General features: G+C 34.3%; 1 protein-coding gene across 1 annotated transcript; it reads left to right on the forward strand.

The window, feature by feature from the left end:
• The first annotated feature begins 12275 nt into the window (after positions 1-12275).
• On the forward strand, positions 12276-14266 carry ADS1 (MATE efflux family protein). The gene has a single exon (XM_086419967.1). It carries the CDS (start codon positions 12395-12397, stop codon positions 13985-13987), a length of 1593 nt encoding a protein of 530 aa, XP_086276093.1. The 5' UTR covers positions 12276-12394; the 3' UTR covers positions 13988-14266.
• The last annotated feature ends 1310 nt before the right edge of the window (positions 14267-15576 follow it).

Consider the following 15576-nt stretch of genomic DNA (forward strand, 5'->3'; position numbering starts at 1 on the left):
TCCAGTTGTCCTCCTACGAATCATACTATTTGAGGCTTACTCGAGTGTTATGGGTAAGGAGCTCATCATCTGTCAATAAGATTGGACTTCACGTGTAAGTATTGTAGGTTATTAAATGTGGAAAGAAATATTTCTGACTTATAGCGTCTTGTCAGCTTGATTCAAATATTTTTTTAGCGTATCTTTGATATATTCGGTCTTGGGTGTTTATCTTGAGTTTCGTTTGTGTGCTCCGTGCCTAATTTGCTGGTGTATTTGTGGACTATATCAAGGAAATTGATTTATGTAAAATGGCTACTCAGTCTTTTTATAGGTCGTTCGTAGGTTCTTCATCTTCTTGAATTTTCTTTGTCTTATTATCTAGATGTTTTCGATTAATGATGTGTTCTTAAGATAAGATGTGACCTTCTATTCTTCTGTGCTTATGCTCCCCATGGTTCTGGTCTTAAATTTAGTGACATACTTCTCGCTCTATGGATTTCCAGAACTCTAGCTAAGTCGAGCCTTAGTTTCTACTTTCATTACACGTGTCCCTATCATATGGCGTGACAAATACAGTCTATGCAACAACTATTTACCCCAAAAGACCAATCTAATGGAGACATCGTAACTATGAATATAAGAGGCCATGGGTCAAAGTAAGAAACGATACGTGAGCACGTGACACTTGGGAGCAGAGATGGATAACACAAAACTCAACACTCCCCTTCACTCATAAGGTTGGAAAATTCCTTCGAGGAGACTCAAACCTGTGATTTATACGAATCTAGCGCTTTTATATCATGTTAACCAACCAACTACTCCAAAAGACTGATCTGATGGGGAAAGCGTAACTATGAATATAAAAGGGTCATGGGTCGAAGTGGGGGCATGCAGCATGAATACATGACATCCGAGAGCAGAGGTGAATAACACAATACACAACAGGTCTTAAATCCCGTAAGGTAAGGCTCAAAAAAAAATTAATATTTTTTTTTAACCTCATTCACATATAGTAATTTGGGATGCACACTCTACTCCTCTCCCCAAAATCTTCTTGACATGTTAAAAAGAAGAAAGTGAGATTTGATGCAAAAAGGATACGTCGATTCTCGTGATTATAGATACATAGCTCCTCTCTCCTCTTGACTTCTAAAGGCAGTGCATGAGGAACTATCTATAGCAAGCTCTTTAACGATAGAGTTTATGATTTTTTTTAAAGAACCTACATTTCCCCTTGTTATCATTTAGAGATCTAGAACGATGTGTCATTCACACAGTGGCATGTTTTGATTGGAGATTAAACACATCGAGATGCATGCATTGTAGAAAACAGCATGGGTAGGAGTTAGGAGTTAGGAGTCCAATGTGTTTTAAACTCCAACCAAAACATGGCATATAAACACCGTTCCTATTCTATAGGAACAGGAAAACTTACATGATCATGTTTCTATTGTACATGGTTTGATGTATGATTTTATAACAAAAAATAAGTAAAATATATTATAAAATAGTAATTTTTCATTTAATATATTTCCTAAACAATCGAGGAATTTGATAAATAATAACTCTTTTATTTTATTTTTAAATTTAACTCATATATGATTGAAACTATAGAGAACTCGGTTATTATTTTTAAGAAACCTAAATCATGTGGGTCACATACTAGAAAATATTCCATTTTTCCCATTGATTACTCAAGCCCCATGGAATTCTCTCCATCAAGCACCAAAATCAAAATCATGTTTTAAGTTCTTTCGAATATTCTTAGAATCCAACTATCACCATCAAAAAAGGTATCTAGATCTGTAAATAAGTCCTAGAGATTTGTAACAAATATGAGGTCTTGTTTTATGCATCTCGGGTTTCTTTTTTTTAATGGTGGATGAGGTTTAGTACAGCCTTTACCCCCACTATCTTAGTAAGAAAAGGGTTTCTCATATTCTTATTGTGATTTATAATAGTATTATGTTGTGTTTTGTTGGTACACTCTGTTAGACTATAGTGATAGTTGATAAGCAAAGATATTAGTTGTTTAAGGCCAAAAGTGCAAATATATTATCACTATTGGAGAGTGAATAAAGTGGTGGAGACCAGCATTGGTTGCCCATTAACAAAAAAATTATTCTTAGTGAAAGGAGATTAGACCCTCCATTAACAACCTAATGAACATGGAGATGATGGCTAGGGCAAGCTAAGAAATCGTTACAATTCAACACATGTTGTTTCCTCAATAGAAATTTCAAGTTGCAAAATACCTTATTCATTAATTTGTACACTTTTCATGTGCAACCAATTTAGTGATTTATTTTAATAAAAGTTGACGATCTAATATTAAATAAACGTAGTGTAAAAGTGCACACAATCACAAACGCACGAGCGCGCACACACGCAAGCACATTAACATGATAGTACAGAGATAAAGAAACATTTAAGGTCGTAGCTCATACGAATTTTATAATTAAAGAAAATAAATATTAGAATAAAAATATACTTTTTAAGGTTTGTAGTCCGAAATTACAAACAACTTTTTTATTTTATAATCGGGTATTGCTGTAGACAACAGACCGAGCCCATATAGGCTTTACCCAGTCTATAGACCATGATCTTGTCCAAGGACTAGTGGCATACTTGCACATCACACACACCAAGTAAGTGAGGGTGCGTATGAGGAAGTAATTTGAGGAGTTGGTGGCGGGCAACTTATCAGCTATATAATGAAGATAAACCTCTAAAATCATGTTGTTGCTGTCTTAGATTATAAATGAACTTGATCATCGGAACATCATCACAGATACATCGTTGAATAAGGAGTTAAAGCTTGATATTCAAGCCTTTTGAGTTGAATTAATGTTGAAAATTGTGTTTTAGGATTTTTAATTTTTTCAAAACCTTGGCCCAAAAAGAGGTGGACCTAAAGTTAATGGGTCAACAGAGGAAAGAGTACGCAACTTGGTTTGAGTGTGTGACGATGGTTCATAATCTTATCAGGTCAACTTTTGAGTTTTGACTGTTGACTTAGAGTTTCTTTTTCATTTATTATAATATCAAACGTCCGTTTAATAGACCTTGTTTGCGGTTATAAATGTCCAACCTTGAAACTACGACGTAAGTCCCTATCTTTTAATGTGGTCGTAGACAAACTTAAGAACCCAAAACAAACGTCTTCCTCTCACAACAACTTGATAGTCACGTACGTTACTCTCCCCATGATTATAGATTTTGCAACTTTAAAAAATAAATTATCAATTAATTTAATTATTTGGGGCTAATACGAAAAATTATCTCTCTCTCTCTCTCTCTCTCTACATAATATATATATATATATATATATATATATATATATATATATATATATATATGGAAATATTCAGCAACAAACATTTTGGCAAAACATGGGTTAGAGGTTTTGGAATGGGCTGATTTTTGATGAGAATGATCTCTACGGTGAGGAGATCATCATCACCAAAAATCAGCCCATTCCAAAACTTCTAACCCCATCAAAAATGATTTACAAAAAATGGATGGTCCACGATTCATAGAGATCATCCTCACCAAAAATCAGCCCATTCCAAAACCTCTAACCCATGTTTTGAAAAATGTTTTGCCAAAATGTTTGTTGTTGAACGGGACCCATATATATATATATATATATAGGGTCCCGTTCCGTGGCCAACAGTTTGGCAAACATTTTGGCAAACACTTTTTCAAAACATGGGTTAGAGGTCTTGGAATGGGCTGATTTTTGGTGAGGATGATCTCTACGGTGAGGAGATCATCCTCACCAAAAATCAGCTCATTCCAAAACTTCTAACCCCAGTTTACAAGTTGAAAAATCGTGAACCGTCCATTTTTTGTAAATCATTTTTGATGGGGTTAGAAGTTTTGGAATGGGCTGATTTTTGGTGATGATGATCTCCTCACCGTAGAGATCATCCTCACCAAAAATCAGCCCATTCCAAGACCTCTAACCCATGTTTTGAAAAATGTGTTTGCCAAACTGTTGGCCAAATAACGCTACCCATATATATAATCAGGATCCATGTACACACATATTTACTCATATATCTACGACGTGTTTTGTCTTATGTGGGCTAAAAGTTTTGAACTGAACTGATTTTTGTTGAGGATGATCTCTATGACGAGGATATTATTCTCATAAAAAAATCAACTAATTCTAAAACTTCTAATCCCATATTTATGAGTTGTAAAATCGTGGACCGTCCATATTTTGTAAATTACTTTTAACGAGGTTAAAAATTTCGAATAGAACTGATTTTTGGTGAGGATGATCTCCTCATCATAAAGATCATCCTTACAAAAAATCAGATCAATTCAAAACTTTTAGTCACATAGGATAAAACACATTGTAGATATATGTGTACACGGAACCCGACCCACATATATATTAGGCAAATTACTCCTATTTTTCTCAAACAAACATTTGAATTTAAAATTCAAATTTGTAATTGTACTTTATATAAGGGTGAACCTGTAAAAAGCACAAAATCTATAAACCAAGGATTTTTACAAATCAATTTTAACCAAAAAAAAAAAAAGTCTATCTATTTCTCATTGATCGTAGATTAATCAGTGGTTATTACATCTTTCTTAGATCCAATCCTATCTCATGTAGCTCATGAAAATTAGCTTATCTCTATTAGTATCATTGTGAATCATTAGCTGACACATGATATTTATAGATACAAATTTATATTCCTATGAACCCCTCAATCTTGATAAAATAAACTTAGAGACTGGTTAATTCACACATTCAACCCTATCTCTGAGAAGGAATATTCGGGATTTTATCAGTAACGATGTCAATATTAATAGATAAATCCAATTTTCTTCACTAAGAAAATTAAAAGGAGAACAATAAAAAAATTAAAAAACAAAAAAAAACACTCAAGTTTAATCCCAAACCCAAGTCCTAAAACATTTGTACACCCCTCTCCTTGTCTCTCTCAAAACTTAGAAGAATAAAATCCGAATTACCATAAAATATCCCATAACATTATTATTTATAGGATACCATAAGATGAACTTATCCCATTAAATAACCCTACTCCAACGGCTAAGATAAAAGACGCAATAAAACAACAAGGATCACATGTTGGATCAAAAGACTTGATTCTCTACTCATTGTAGTTGGAATAACAGTTATGGGTGACTTAAACAAAACCCATGTTTACACATGCCTTAGGTTGGTAAAAAAGCCCTAACAAAGAGGCGGTCTATAGATTGGTGATAATACAAAACCCATGTTTATGCATGTTTGGGGGAGGTACAAGGTACTAACAATGACGAAAGCTATACAGCCTTGCTAACATGGTTGACAACACCACCATATGTTCCCTAGTAATATCTTACGTGGTGGATACTGTACCAAGCAAAGTGTCAGAAGTTGTCCTCCACATGGTGCACTTAGCTCGAAGAAATGTATAGAAATAGGGAGAAATTTCTTTGATTTCTCATAAGCCACTTGACACCACAAAAGAACAACGATATTGTTGGGGCATGTCGTTGTGTAGTGAAAATTAGATAAAATGACAATAAACCAATAGACAAAAGGTTCTGGCATGGAAAATGCAGAACCAATATAGTATGACATGTCGACTAAAGCCCAATTTTTTAAATCCTATTGCCAAAAGAGAAAATGAATGTTGAAAGACTCAAAGGGTGCTCCTTTGTACAAGAGAAAAATCATTCAACAAGATATTTGAAACATGCGACCTAAATATATGCAATAATGACCTATAAGGAAAGTATGTGATGTAACAAGGTCAGAGAAATGATAATAAACTTATGGTGGGCTATAAAATGAGAACAAAATAAAGAAATAAGATATTCAATATTTTAAAAATTAAGTCAATCACTCTATAAGATTGTTAATTAATTTGATCGTTAAAATATCTTTTTAAAACATCATCCAAGACATACATAATACCCCAACAATGAAAACATATAATTACTAAAGAAGAATGGTTAAAACTCTAACAGTATAAAAAAAGAAATTCTATTGTTACATTAACTTTTACTTGCAACACACCAATCTTTTTGAAAATGATGAGATACTTATATATAGATTAGTGTGTTATAAGTAAAAGTTGGTGTGCTTATTATAGCAGCTCTCTTTTAAAATTAAAGCACCACAAACTACAAAATACAACAAAGTTACGTCTGACCATCTTGCATTCTGAACCCCAGCAGATACACTTGCAGTTTCCCTGAAAAAATGTGCTCCCCATCAATAATAGAGAGAGAGATGATTATTGATGTTTCCTTTCTTCCATCTGCCTAGCTATATTACGGATGACAGTCATCCTTGTTTTCATGACTTCAACATGTTTGATCAAATCTCTGTCGTACAAAACATATACATATAGTGGACCCAACTAAAAACAAAAGCAACCTGATTTATTATTTTCATCTCATTGTGAGTTTCCCAAGTACTGATATTTCAAACATTTGAAGGTCAGTGAGCCAGGGAAAAAAATGTGCCACATAGCATCTAAAAAGTACTAGTAGTCGGATAAGAACTCAACTTCCTGGAGCATATGATCTCCATCGTTAATATCTTCTCTTCTTCTTTTTTTTCGATCAATCCTTATTGGATCGGAACATAATTTATCAAGAACTGATGTAAGAAGATATTGGATAGAAAACCTTAATCGATCAAATATTTATCAGTTTGAAAAAGGAGTGGAAACTCAAATATTCACATAAATATGAGGGCTTCATATAAATTACGATTTTAGTTTTATTTACCGTAAATTTACCGTACCAGATTTATGACGCGCAAAAAACCTGAAGGCCTAAACGCCAGTCAACAGCATTTTTGGCAGTACGATCCTACTTGAGTTAAAGGACACTTTTGCTGACGTGGAGCTTCATGTCCAAATGTTGGGGCCCACCACTGTAATTCCAGTTGCCTAGTCAGATCAAGAGACTGAAACCCAATCAGATCCAAGACACTGATACACCTTCGTGCAGCTGAGAAGCAGACGGTTGCAGTAGAAATAAATAGATGATCCACTACTGTAACACGTGTCGCAATATTCCAACCTAAATAAATAGTTTTCTTAGATATTCTATTATCACACCAACTTTTACTAATGCCACTCCAATTCATATGAAATTACCACAGAATTAGCATACATCTTGGGGTAGCATTAGCAAAAGTTGGTGTGGAAATAGAAGCTCTATCTCTTCCCCTTAATTCTCAAATTTTAAACTCATCTTGGTAATCTTGCCTTTTTTTGTTATAGGAAAAATATTAAACTCATTTAATGAAATCGAAAGATATTCCTTAGAAATATCGAAATTAGATCTATCCCTATGAAATTTATGTTTTTCTTGTGTTGTGTTATTGAGGTCCTTATAACAAAATTCACCAACAAAAATGCTAAACTGACTTTCTGCAACACTATGCTGATGTGTTGATGTGCATAAAACCATAAATGTTTTTTTTCTCAAGATATGAGTAAAAAGTATGTGTGGTTCTATGCAGACCACCATGTTAGCAGTGTTTTACAAAGTTAGCATAACACGGCTTATTCACCAAAATATGTAAATTTGTGGCCTTAACCTTTTATTTTCAGTAAGTACAAATCTTAAGAATAAGATAGAATTTTTAGGGGGGTTGAAGATGATGGGCCTTTTGGAAGAAAATCGTAAAATATCATTTATATAATCCTTCAAGAAAATTCAAAAATATCCAAATTAATTGAATTGACCCTCCCAACCCCCACCCAATATGAAAAAAGATATTAATTTGAGATTCCAATATATATTACTGATCTCTAGGAGACTTGTGTGTTTTTTGCCGATCTCAACCTTCTTTGCAATGGTCTGCAACAAATCTTTTTTTGAGACTAAAAAATATCTTAATTTTTACCTCAAAAGAGTCTTGAAATATCAACTTATAATAATAATAATATTGTTTGACATAATTTTATTATTTTATGCAGAATAATTATGTAATATTTTTAGAATAATTGTTGTTATTCTAATAAACTTAAATTTTTGTTGGGCTCAATCTCTTAGAAGATATTTTTAGTTTTCATAATGCAATAACTTCCTAATTTAAAATTTGGCTTGCAAAAAAACTAATAAATAAAAACCATTATACATTATGTAATATTACTTATATGACTTAAAAATATTAGAATATGTGGTCCCAAGTCCACATAATCGATTTTAATTTTCTGCATCGCCGATTAATTAGGTTCCTAGTAATCTCTTATACCTATCTAGCTTTAAATGATTTTCTACTACATTTATGGACTTAAATCTCTTCAGATACAAGGAAAGCGATATTAGTCATTATCGGAAAATAAAATTCTATTTCATACCTCATCATATTTGCTTCTGACTACGGAACATTCGTCCCAGTTTCCTTCCATGATTTATTTGTCAACAAGGACCTTTCAATCCCAATGGGATGTTGCCTTCTTTTAATTCCAGACCGCCTCTATAAATTCTCAAGATTATTATAATTTATTGATCCATTTTTATTTTGGATTTTATGATAGATTTCATTATATATGCTTTTGACTACAGAAAATTCGTCCCATGTTCCATCCATGATTTATTTGTCAACGAGGTACCTTTCAATCCCAATGGGATGTTGTCTTCTTTTAATTCCACACCGCCTCTATAAATTCTCAAGATTATTATAATTTATTGATCCATTTTTATTTTGGATTTTATGATAGATATCATTCTAATTTGGAAAAAAGGAAAATGTTGTCCCTTGACATGAAATTCCATTACTTATTCATTGCATGCATTCCCCCTCTTTACTTGTATGTTTAGATGTTGCTCTTGATTTCGAAAATTTGCGAGATTTGTTGTTTATGTTCAAAAATGGATTTCAACTTTTGATTTAACAGGAAAGCAATTGATTTGCTATTTACTTCTCGAATTAATTTCTTTTGTTTAACCCAAATCATTGGGATAAGCCTTGTCAATGTTTTATTTTCTTTTATTTAAAAATTTAATTAAATAGATCATTTACATGTATGGGAGAGTAAGAAAGAGTGGATAAACAATGAAGAGAAAAAGAGAAGACTAATGAATAAAGTACAAAAAATTGGATTTAGTATGAATTGTAATGCGATCAGAAAAATAACAAGAATAATCAAAGATTCTAAGAAAAGAAATAAAAGAGATTGAAAATGCAAACACGTGCAACAAAGAGATGATTTACATGGTTCCCTCAAGATTGAGATGTATCCATGGATCCACAAGATTTCACTATGAACAAAAGGCAAAAACAAAATACAAGGTATTTCCAACATAAAACTACTATAAATACGATTAACAAGCTAGGGTTAGCTACCTACCCATTCAAAAGTACGATTTTTCCCTCAATCGTCAAAAACAAGAAGATTGAATAACAATTACTCCTTAGTGATCAGTACCATCAAGCTCCAAAAACCATAATAATGGGGTCTCAAAAAACAAATATTTTCTAAGAAAGAATACTAAAAGTGTTCGAAATTGTTTTGAAGATGAATTTATTCCAATTCGTGCGCAAATAGTATTGGGCTAAACCCCAAAGAGTTGACCTAGTGGCAAGACAAGTCTTGACAAGCTCCTCATGAAGGTTTGGTCAAATGTTTGAAACCCTGCAAAGTAATGAATTCCTAGGGGGCCACCCTTTAGGGTCGGGTTGACTCAAACTGTTGCACGTGGGACTTTAAGAGGGGGTGGTGTGTGTGACCATGGGATTAGTCTCACCCGAAGGGAGGGAATACCCAAGATGAAAAAAGATGTGCAAAAAAAACAAAAAACAAAAAAAAAAGTATTGACCAACACTACATGGAAAAAAGGTATAAATTTGATGTCAAGACCCATTGAATTTGTCTAAAAAAGCAAATTTGGCAGACTTTGACGTCGAATTTACCCCCTTTTTTTTTATGTTTCAAGAACAGTTTGTGTTTCCTACATACCGCCAAAGAATTTTTTGATACTAAATTCCATAAAGTTGTCTTTCGAGAGAACCTCAATGACTAATCCTCCAATGAATCACTTAGGATTACTTAAGTCTAACAAGTTTAAGATACCAATTTATTGGAGATAAATTGATCAAATATATAGAAATATAAGTAGAATCCACATCTTAGAGTTTCTTCACAGAATTAAAAATTAAAAGTGGTTATGGTCATAAAAAAATAAAAATAGAATGATCATCCGCCCTCCAAACGCTATTTATCCATTGTCTCATATCATATGTTATTAAAAAGTTGGTGTGGCAATACAAATTCTCTAGAACCAGGGAGAAATATGGTGTATCATAAACAATTAATGAATATGCATATTTGTCATGCTACGGGTTGGACTTGAATGAGAAAAGCTACATTAGCTAGCGAGTCCACCCAAGAATAGAACATTCAAACCCAAGCTTTGAATTGGGCCTCTTGGGCTCAATTTGGCGATCGAGTTTTAAAACTCCGAAAACTCTACCCAAGGAGGATATTGATGTCTTGATTTATGATTCATGAATCAATTTAACATTATGTGGCTATAAACTTAATTGATTGGTGGAACAAGATTCATTTTGTCGATCCCAAGTCTTTGGGATAAGACTTGGATGTTGATGATGATAATAGTTTTTCAAAAGAAAAGTTCATGTTTATTATTATTTGTATGTACCAGTTAGCTTAGTAGGTAAAGTCTTTGGGTGATAATTCCAGAGACCTGAAATCCCGTCAGCACCAAGTTATTGAACTCATTAGAAATCGTTAAAAATAAAAAAACACACTTATAAAAGAGATTTACCTAACAGACCTAATTGTTGCATTAAATCAAATAAATAAATATAAAAGAGATTTATCCAACAGACCTAATTGTAGCATTTTTATTAGAAAAATTCCCTTGGAGTTCTGACAACTCCAAGGAACCTTACTTTATGAAGTTGGTTACCCACCAAATCTTACTTTGTCAAGTTTGTTACCCGGCAAAACTCGGAGTTGGGATCCATGTCATAAAATTTAAATTGATGGGGGTTAATTTATTACTTAACATACCTTGGAGTGGATTGTAGCCGCATCAATTTGTCGCATCCTGAAATATGATCTAATGTTATAGTGTTATAAAGGACAAAATTCTAAGAACTTTGAAAAAACATTTTCGAAAAAGAGCTAATTCTCAATGTTAAATTTGGGAGTTTGGTTCTTATCCATTTCAAAGACCTCTTCGATCAAGTTCAAAATGGATTTTTTTTTTTTTTTTTGAATTTGAGTTTTTTCATGAAAATTAGAAGACTATGGCGTTTGATTGTCAATTTGATAATCCATGTAAGCCCAATGATCCTTAATAAGAGATGAAATCTTACTAATTTAGTCATTCTAGGATTATTCATAAAGTAAGTTTTGTTCATGTAAGAAACTTGACAAAGCAAAGGAGTTTTTGTAATAAATTTGCAACAGATAGGTCTATCCGATAAAATTCTTTAAATATAATAAAAATAACTTCAAGATTTCCAATCAATATCTATAAATCAAAGTGAACGGTGCTCGAACATGTCTGATTAGATTTGTTACGAAATTGGATTGGTCAATGAACCCATTGATTTCTGAATGTTACATTTTTAATGAAAATAAATGATAATGTTTTAGGAAAGAAGTATAGATATTTAAATAAATGTAAATAGGTTCATCCAAGTATACAAAATTTTAATATAAATGTAAATTGTGGTTGAACCAGGATTCTACCTTGGTACGACCAAAATCGTTTTCAATCCAATTTCGCAAGTTTCTGAGTTGGAGATCAATTATTTCCGATTTTTTTTTCCCATAAAGAGTGACTTTGGTGGTAACTTGTTGAGCTTTAGAATCATGATTTCAGGTTTAAAATATTAAAGTTCGGGAAATACGAGGCCCACACGACGTTTGAGGCCAACCATCCAACGTACGGTTGAGATGATAATACATTAATTAAATTCCTAGTAACTCTGCACTAACTCATACGAGACTTATGTTTCCTTCCCATCTCAACCGTACGTTTGATACTACGAGTCAAACATTGTTTGACGTTTAGAGAAATCCTTGATATTTACGTGTGCACTGTGAACTAGTGCAACTGCCCTGGAGAGACGAATCACCCACACAATCTCTCGTAAAAACCCCATTTTATTTAGTTTATTTATTGGAAATCGAAGTTCCAGTTTCTGACATAAATAACCAAAAATAAAAAATAAAAAAATCTCACAAACTTATTTCCAAAAAAAAAAAAAAATTTAAATTAAATAAAACCCTCTCCTCTAGTTCTCTCACCCTCTATATTAATGGAGACAGACAGAGAGAAAGCAAGAGAAATAGAGAGAGAAAAAGAGAGAGGAAGAGAGAGAGAAACAGGGGTTGATGAGAGATTCTGAAATCAAAGAAGAAACAAAGAGCGATCGATCATGTGTAATCTAACAACCACAAACACCAACGTTGTAACCACAACTGTGATCGAAAAACCAGCAAAACCACCACAAACCCATCTCTATTTATCTCTATTAAATCTACCCAACAACACAAAAAACCCAGAAAAACAAACCCACTTCATCAAATACCCAACAATCTCAGAAATAGTCAAAGAAATCAAATCCTTATTTTCTCTCTCTTTCCCAATAGCTTTAACAGCTCTCCTTCTCTATTCTCGTTCAATCCTCTCCATGCTTTTTCTGGGTCGACTCGGTGATATCGAACTCGCTGCGGGTTCACTCGCTATAGCCTTCGCTAACATCACAGGGTACTCAGTCCTGTCTGGACTCGCTTTAGGTATGGAGCCTCTCTGTGCTCAAGCCTTTGGAGCTCAACGTCACAAACTTCTCTCTCTAACCCTTCATCGCTCTGTAATTTTTCTTCTATTTTCAACCATACCCATTTCTCTTCTCTGGTTAAATATGCCCAAAATTCTTATTTATTTACAACAAGGCCCTTATATCACACGTATGGCTCACACGTATCTCCTCTTCTCTCTCCCTGACCTTCTCACCCACTCTTTCATACATCCTATCCGCATTTACCTCCGTGCGCAAGGTATCACTCACCCGCTCACGTTAGCATCAGCCGCAGGAGCGATCCTCCACGTACCCATAAACTTCATCCTCGTATCCCACTTTCGACTCGGCGTATCCGGCGTCGCGGCTTCAGCCGCTGCATCCAACTTCATCGTACTACTGTTTCTAATATCGTATGTGTGGATTTCCGGTATACACGTGCCAACTTGGTGCGCTCCTAGCCGTGAGTGTATAACCGGTTGGGAGCCGCTGATAAGGCTAGCCGCGCCGAGTTGCGTATCAGTCTGTTTGGAGTGGTGGTGGTATGAGATCATGATCGTGTTGTGTGGACTTTTGGTGAATCCCAAGGCATCAGTGGCTTCGATGGGTGTTTTGATACAAACAACGGCTCTGATTTACATATTTCCGTCCTCTCTCAGCTTCGCCGTGTCTACACGTGTCGGAAACGAATTGGGTGCGAACCGTCCGTACAAGGCTAGGGTTTCAGCCGCTGTAGCGATTTTTTTAGCTGCTGTGATGGGTTTATCAGCGATGGTATTTGCGGCTGGGATGAAAAATACGTGGGGCCGTATGTTTACATCTGATACGGATATAATACGTATGACGTCAGCAGCGTTACCAATTGTGGGGTTATGTGAGCTTGGAAACTGTCCACAGACGGTGGGCTGTGGAGTGGTGAGAGGGACAGCGAGGCCAAGTACAGCGGCTAACGTGAATCTCGGAGCATTTTATCTTGTGGGCATGCCTGTAGCTATTGGGCTTGGGTTTTTGCTTGGTGTTGGATTTTGTGGGCTCTGGATTGGGTTACTTTCGGCCCAAGTTTGTTGTGCTGGGCTCATGTTGTATGTGGTAGGGACCACGGATTGGGAAACTCAAGCTGAAAGGGCCCAGATGCTAACGTGCGCAGGATGTGTAGAACCAGAAATCCAAGGTAGTAGTGGTGGTGGTGGCGGAGAGCCGTTGATTTCCATCAAAGTGACTTCATCTTGAAAATTTTATTTAAAAAAAAGATAAATGTATTTTATTTTCCCAATTTTTCGTTGGTTTGTGAACTAGTGATTTTTTGTTGGGAGAGGATAAAGGAGGATTTTTTTTTTTTTCCTTTTTTTTCTTTTCTTGTTTTTTCTATAATTTTGTTAATTACTTTTTTTTTTTTTGGTTGCTAAAATGCGCTGCAGTGCGTATTGTACCATGCGGGGTCATGGGTCTGGTTTTATTTCAGGAAGTTTTGTTTCGGATTTAACTGAAAAGAGGTATTAATGGTATTAATTATGCACGTGCGTTTTTAACTGAATTTTACAAGGAAGAAATTTTAAGTTACTGATGAGTTGTATTGCCACATGGCATGTACTTTAGAGGGTTTGACTGACCCATTTATGGCCCACCATTATTAATTTTTGGGGGTTTTGATTTGAGTGTTTTTCCATTATTGTGTTTCTCGACAAGTATATATGTTCATTAAGCCCATAATTAAAGAATTCGGGTTGAACCTAAAGTCAAAAGTACACCACATGGCATCTTATCTTGGACCCACTTGACCCATAAATGTTTGGTCATTTGATCGAACCTAACTAATAGAAAGTCAGTTTTATCATTGATTTCTACTGTTAAATTAGATGATATATTTTTTTTCAAAAATAATCGACTACTTAGGTCTATAAATGCCCCAATGAGATACAATTACTGATTGAATCTCTGCGTCCAACTCTTGGAGTCAATCGTGTGGGTTCAAGGTAGGGTAATCCATACGTCTTATATGGTTTCGTGACAGAGATCGTTCGTCAAATTCTAAACTTTTAGAAGTTAAAATGATAATTATATTCGTCACAACATGTAAGAAAATATCTAACTGAGAAATTGTGGATGCGTAGAATAGATGATCCCTCTAAAAATGTTTGTCAACAGAAATGAATTAATAGTACGTAATTATAGTCAATGTGAGACTTGAAATGTGAGAATAAGAGGTTAAGAGAATAGGGCATCTTTGGCAAGTCAACGTGACAGATATAAGAACCCCCACCACTGCCCCCACCGTCACGAACTAACTTGATTGTGGGACAAGCATCGTAAATATATACAAGAATTGAAAGAAAAGATTTTGATCTCATTAATTGTCAACAATATATCTAGAGGTGTGGAAAATGGATTTTGCACCCACAAGCTTCATACAGAAACCCATGGATGACTTGAAAGTAAACACTAAAATTCTTGAAGCCAACACTTTGAAATCATTCATTATGCTGATTTTTGTTGCTAGGTACAAGGGAGATCATGTACTAGACACTCAATGGGGTCAATGGACCCAAAAGTGCTATGAGGAGTTTTTGGTGTTAATGTTCTTGTTTTTTAGTCTTGAAGAATGGAAAAATCATTTGGAATCCTTAAAAAAAAATGGTTTGACTTCAAGAACAACATTATCAAGAGTCCATGAAATTGGGGTGTGAGTGTAACCTTCTCTTGGTGAGAAAACCCTTATATATTTTTTCTTGTTTTTTTTTTTTTTTTTTAAATTAAAAAAAAAAAACATACAATAATATATATTCAATAGAAATATTGGTAATTAGAAAATTAATACCTTT

The sequence above is a fragment of the Akebia trifoliata genome, chromosome 12 (genome assembly GCF_017979445.1).
Source record: "Akebia trifoliata isolate Shusen 1 chromosome 12, ASM1797944v1, whole genome shotgun sequence".
Lineage (NCBI taxonomy): Eukaryota > Viridiplantae > Streptophyta > Magnoliopsida > Ranunculales > Lardizabalaceae > Akebia > Akebia trifoliata.

Coding starts and splice junctions, on each gene's coding strand:
- ADS1 (XM_086419967.1), top strand. CDS start 12,395: ATGTGTAATCTAACAACCACAAACACCAACGTTGTAACCACAACTGTG.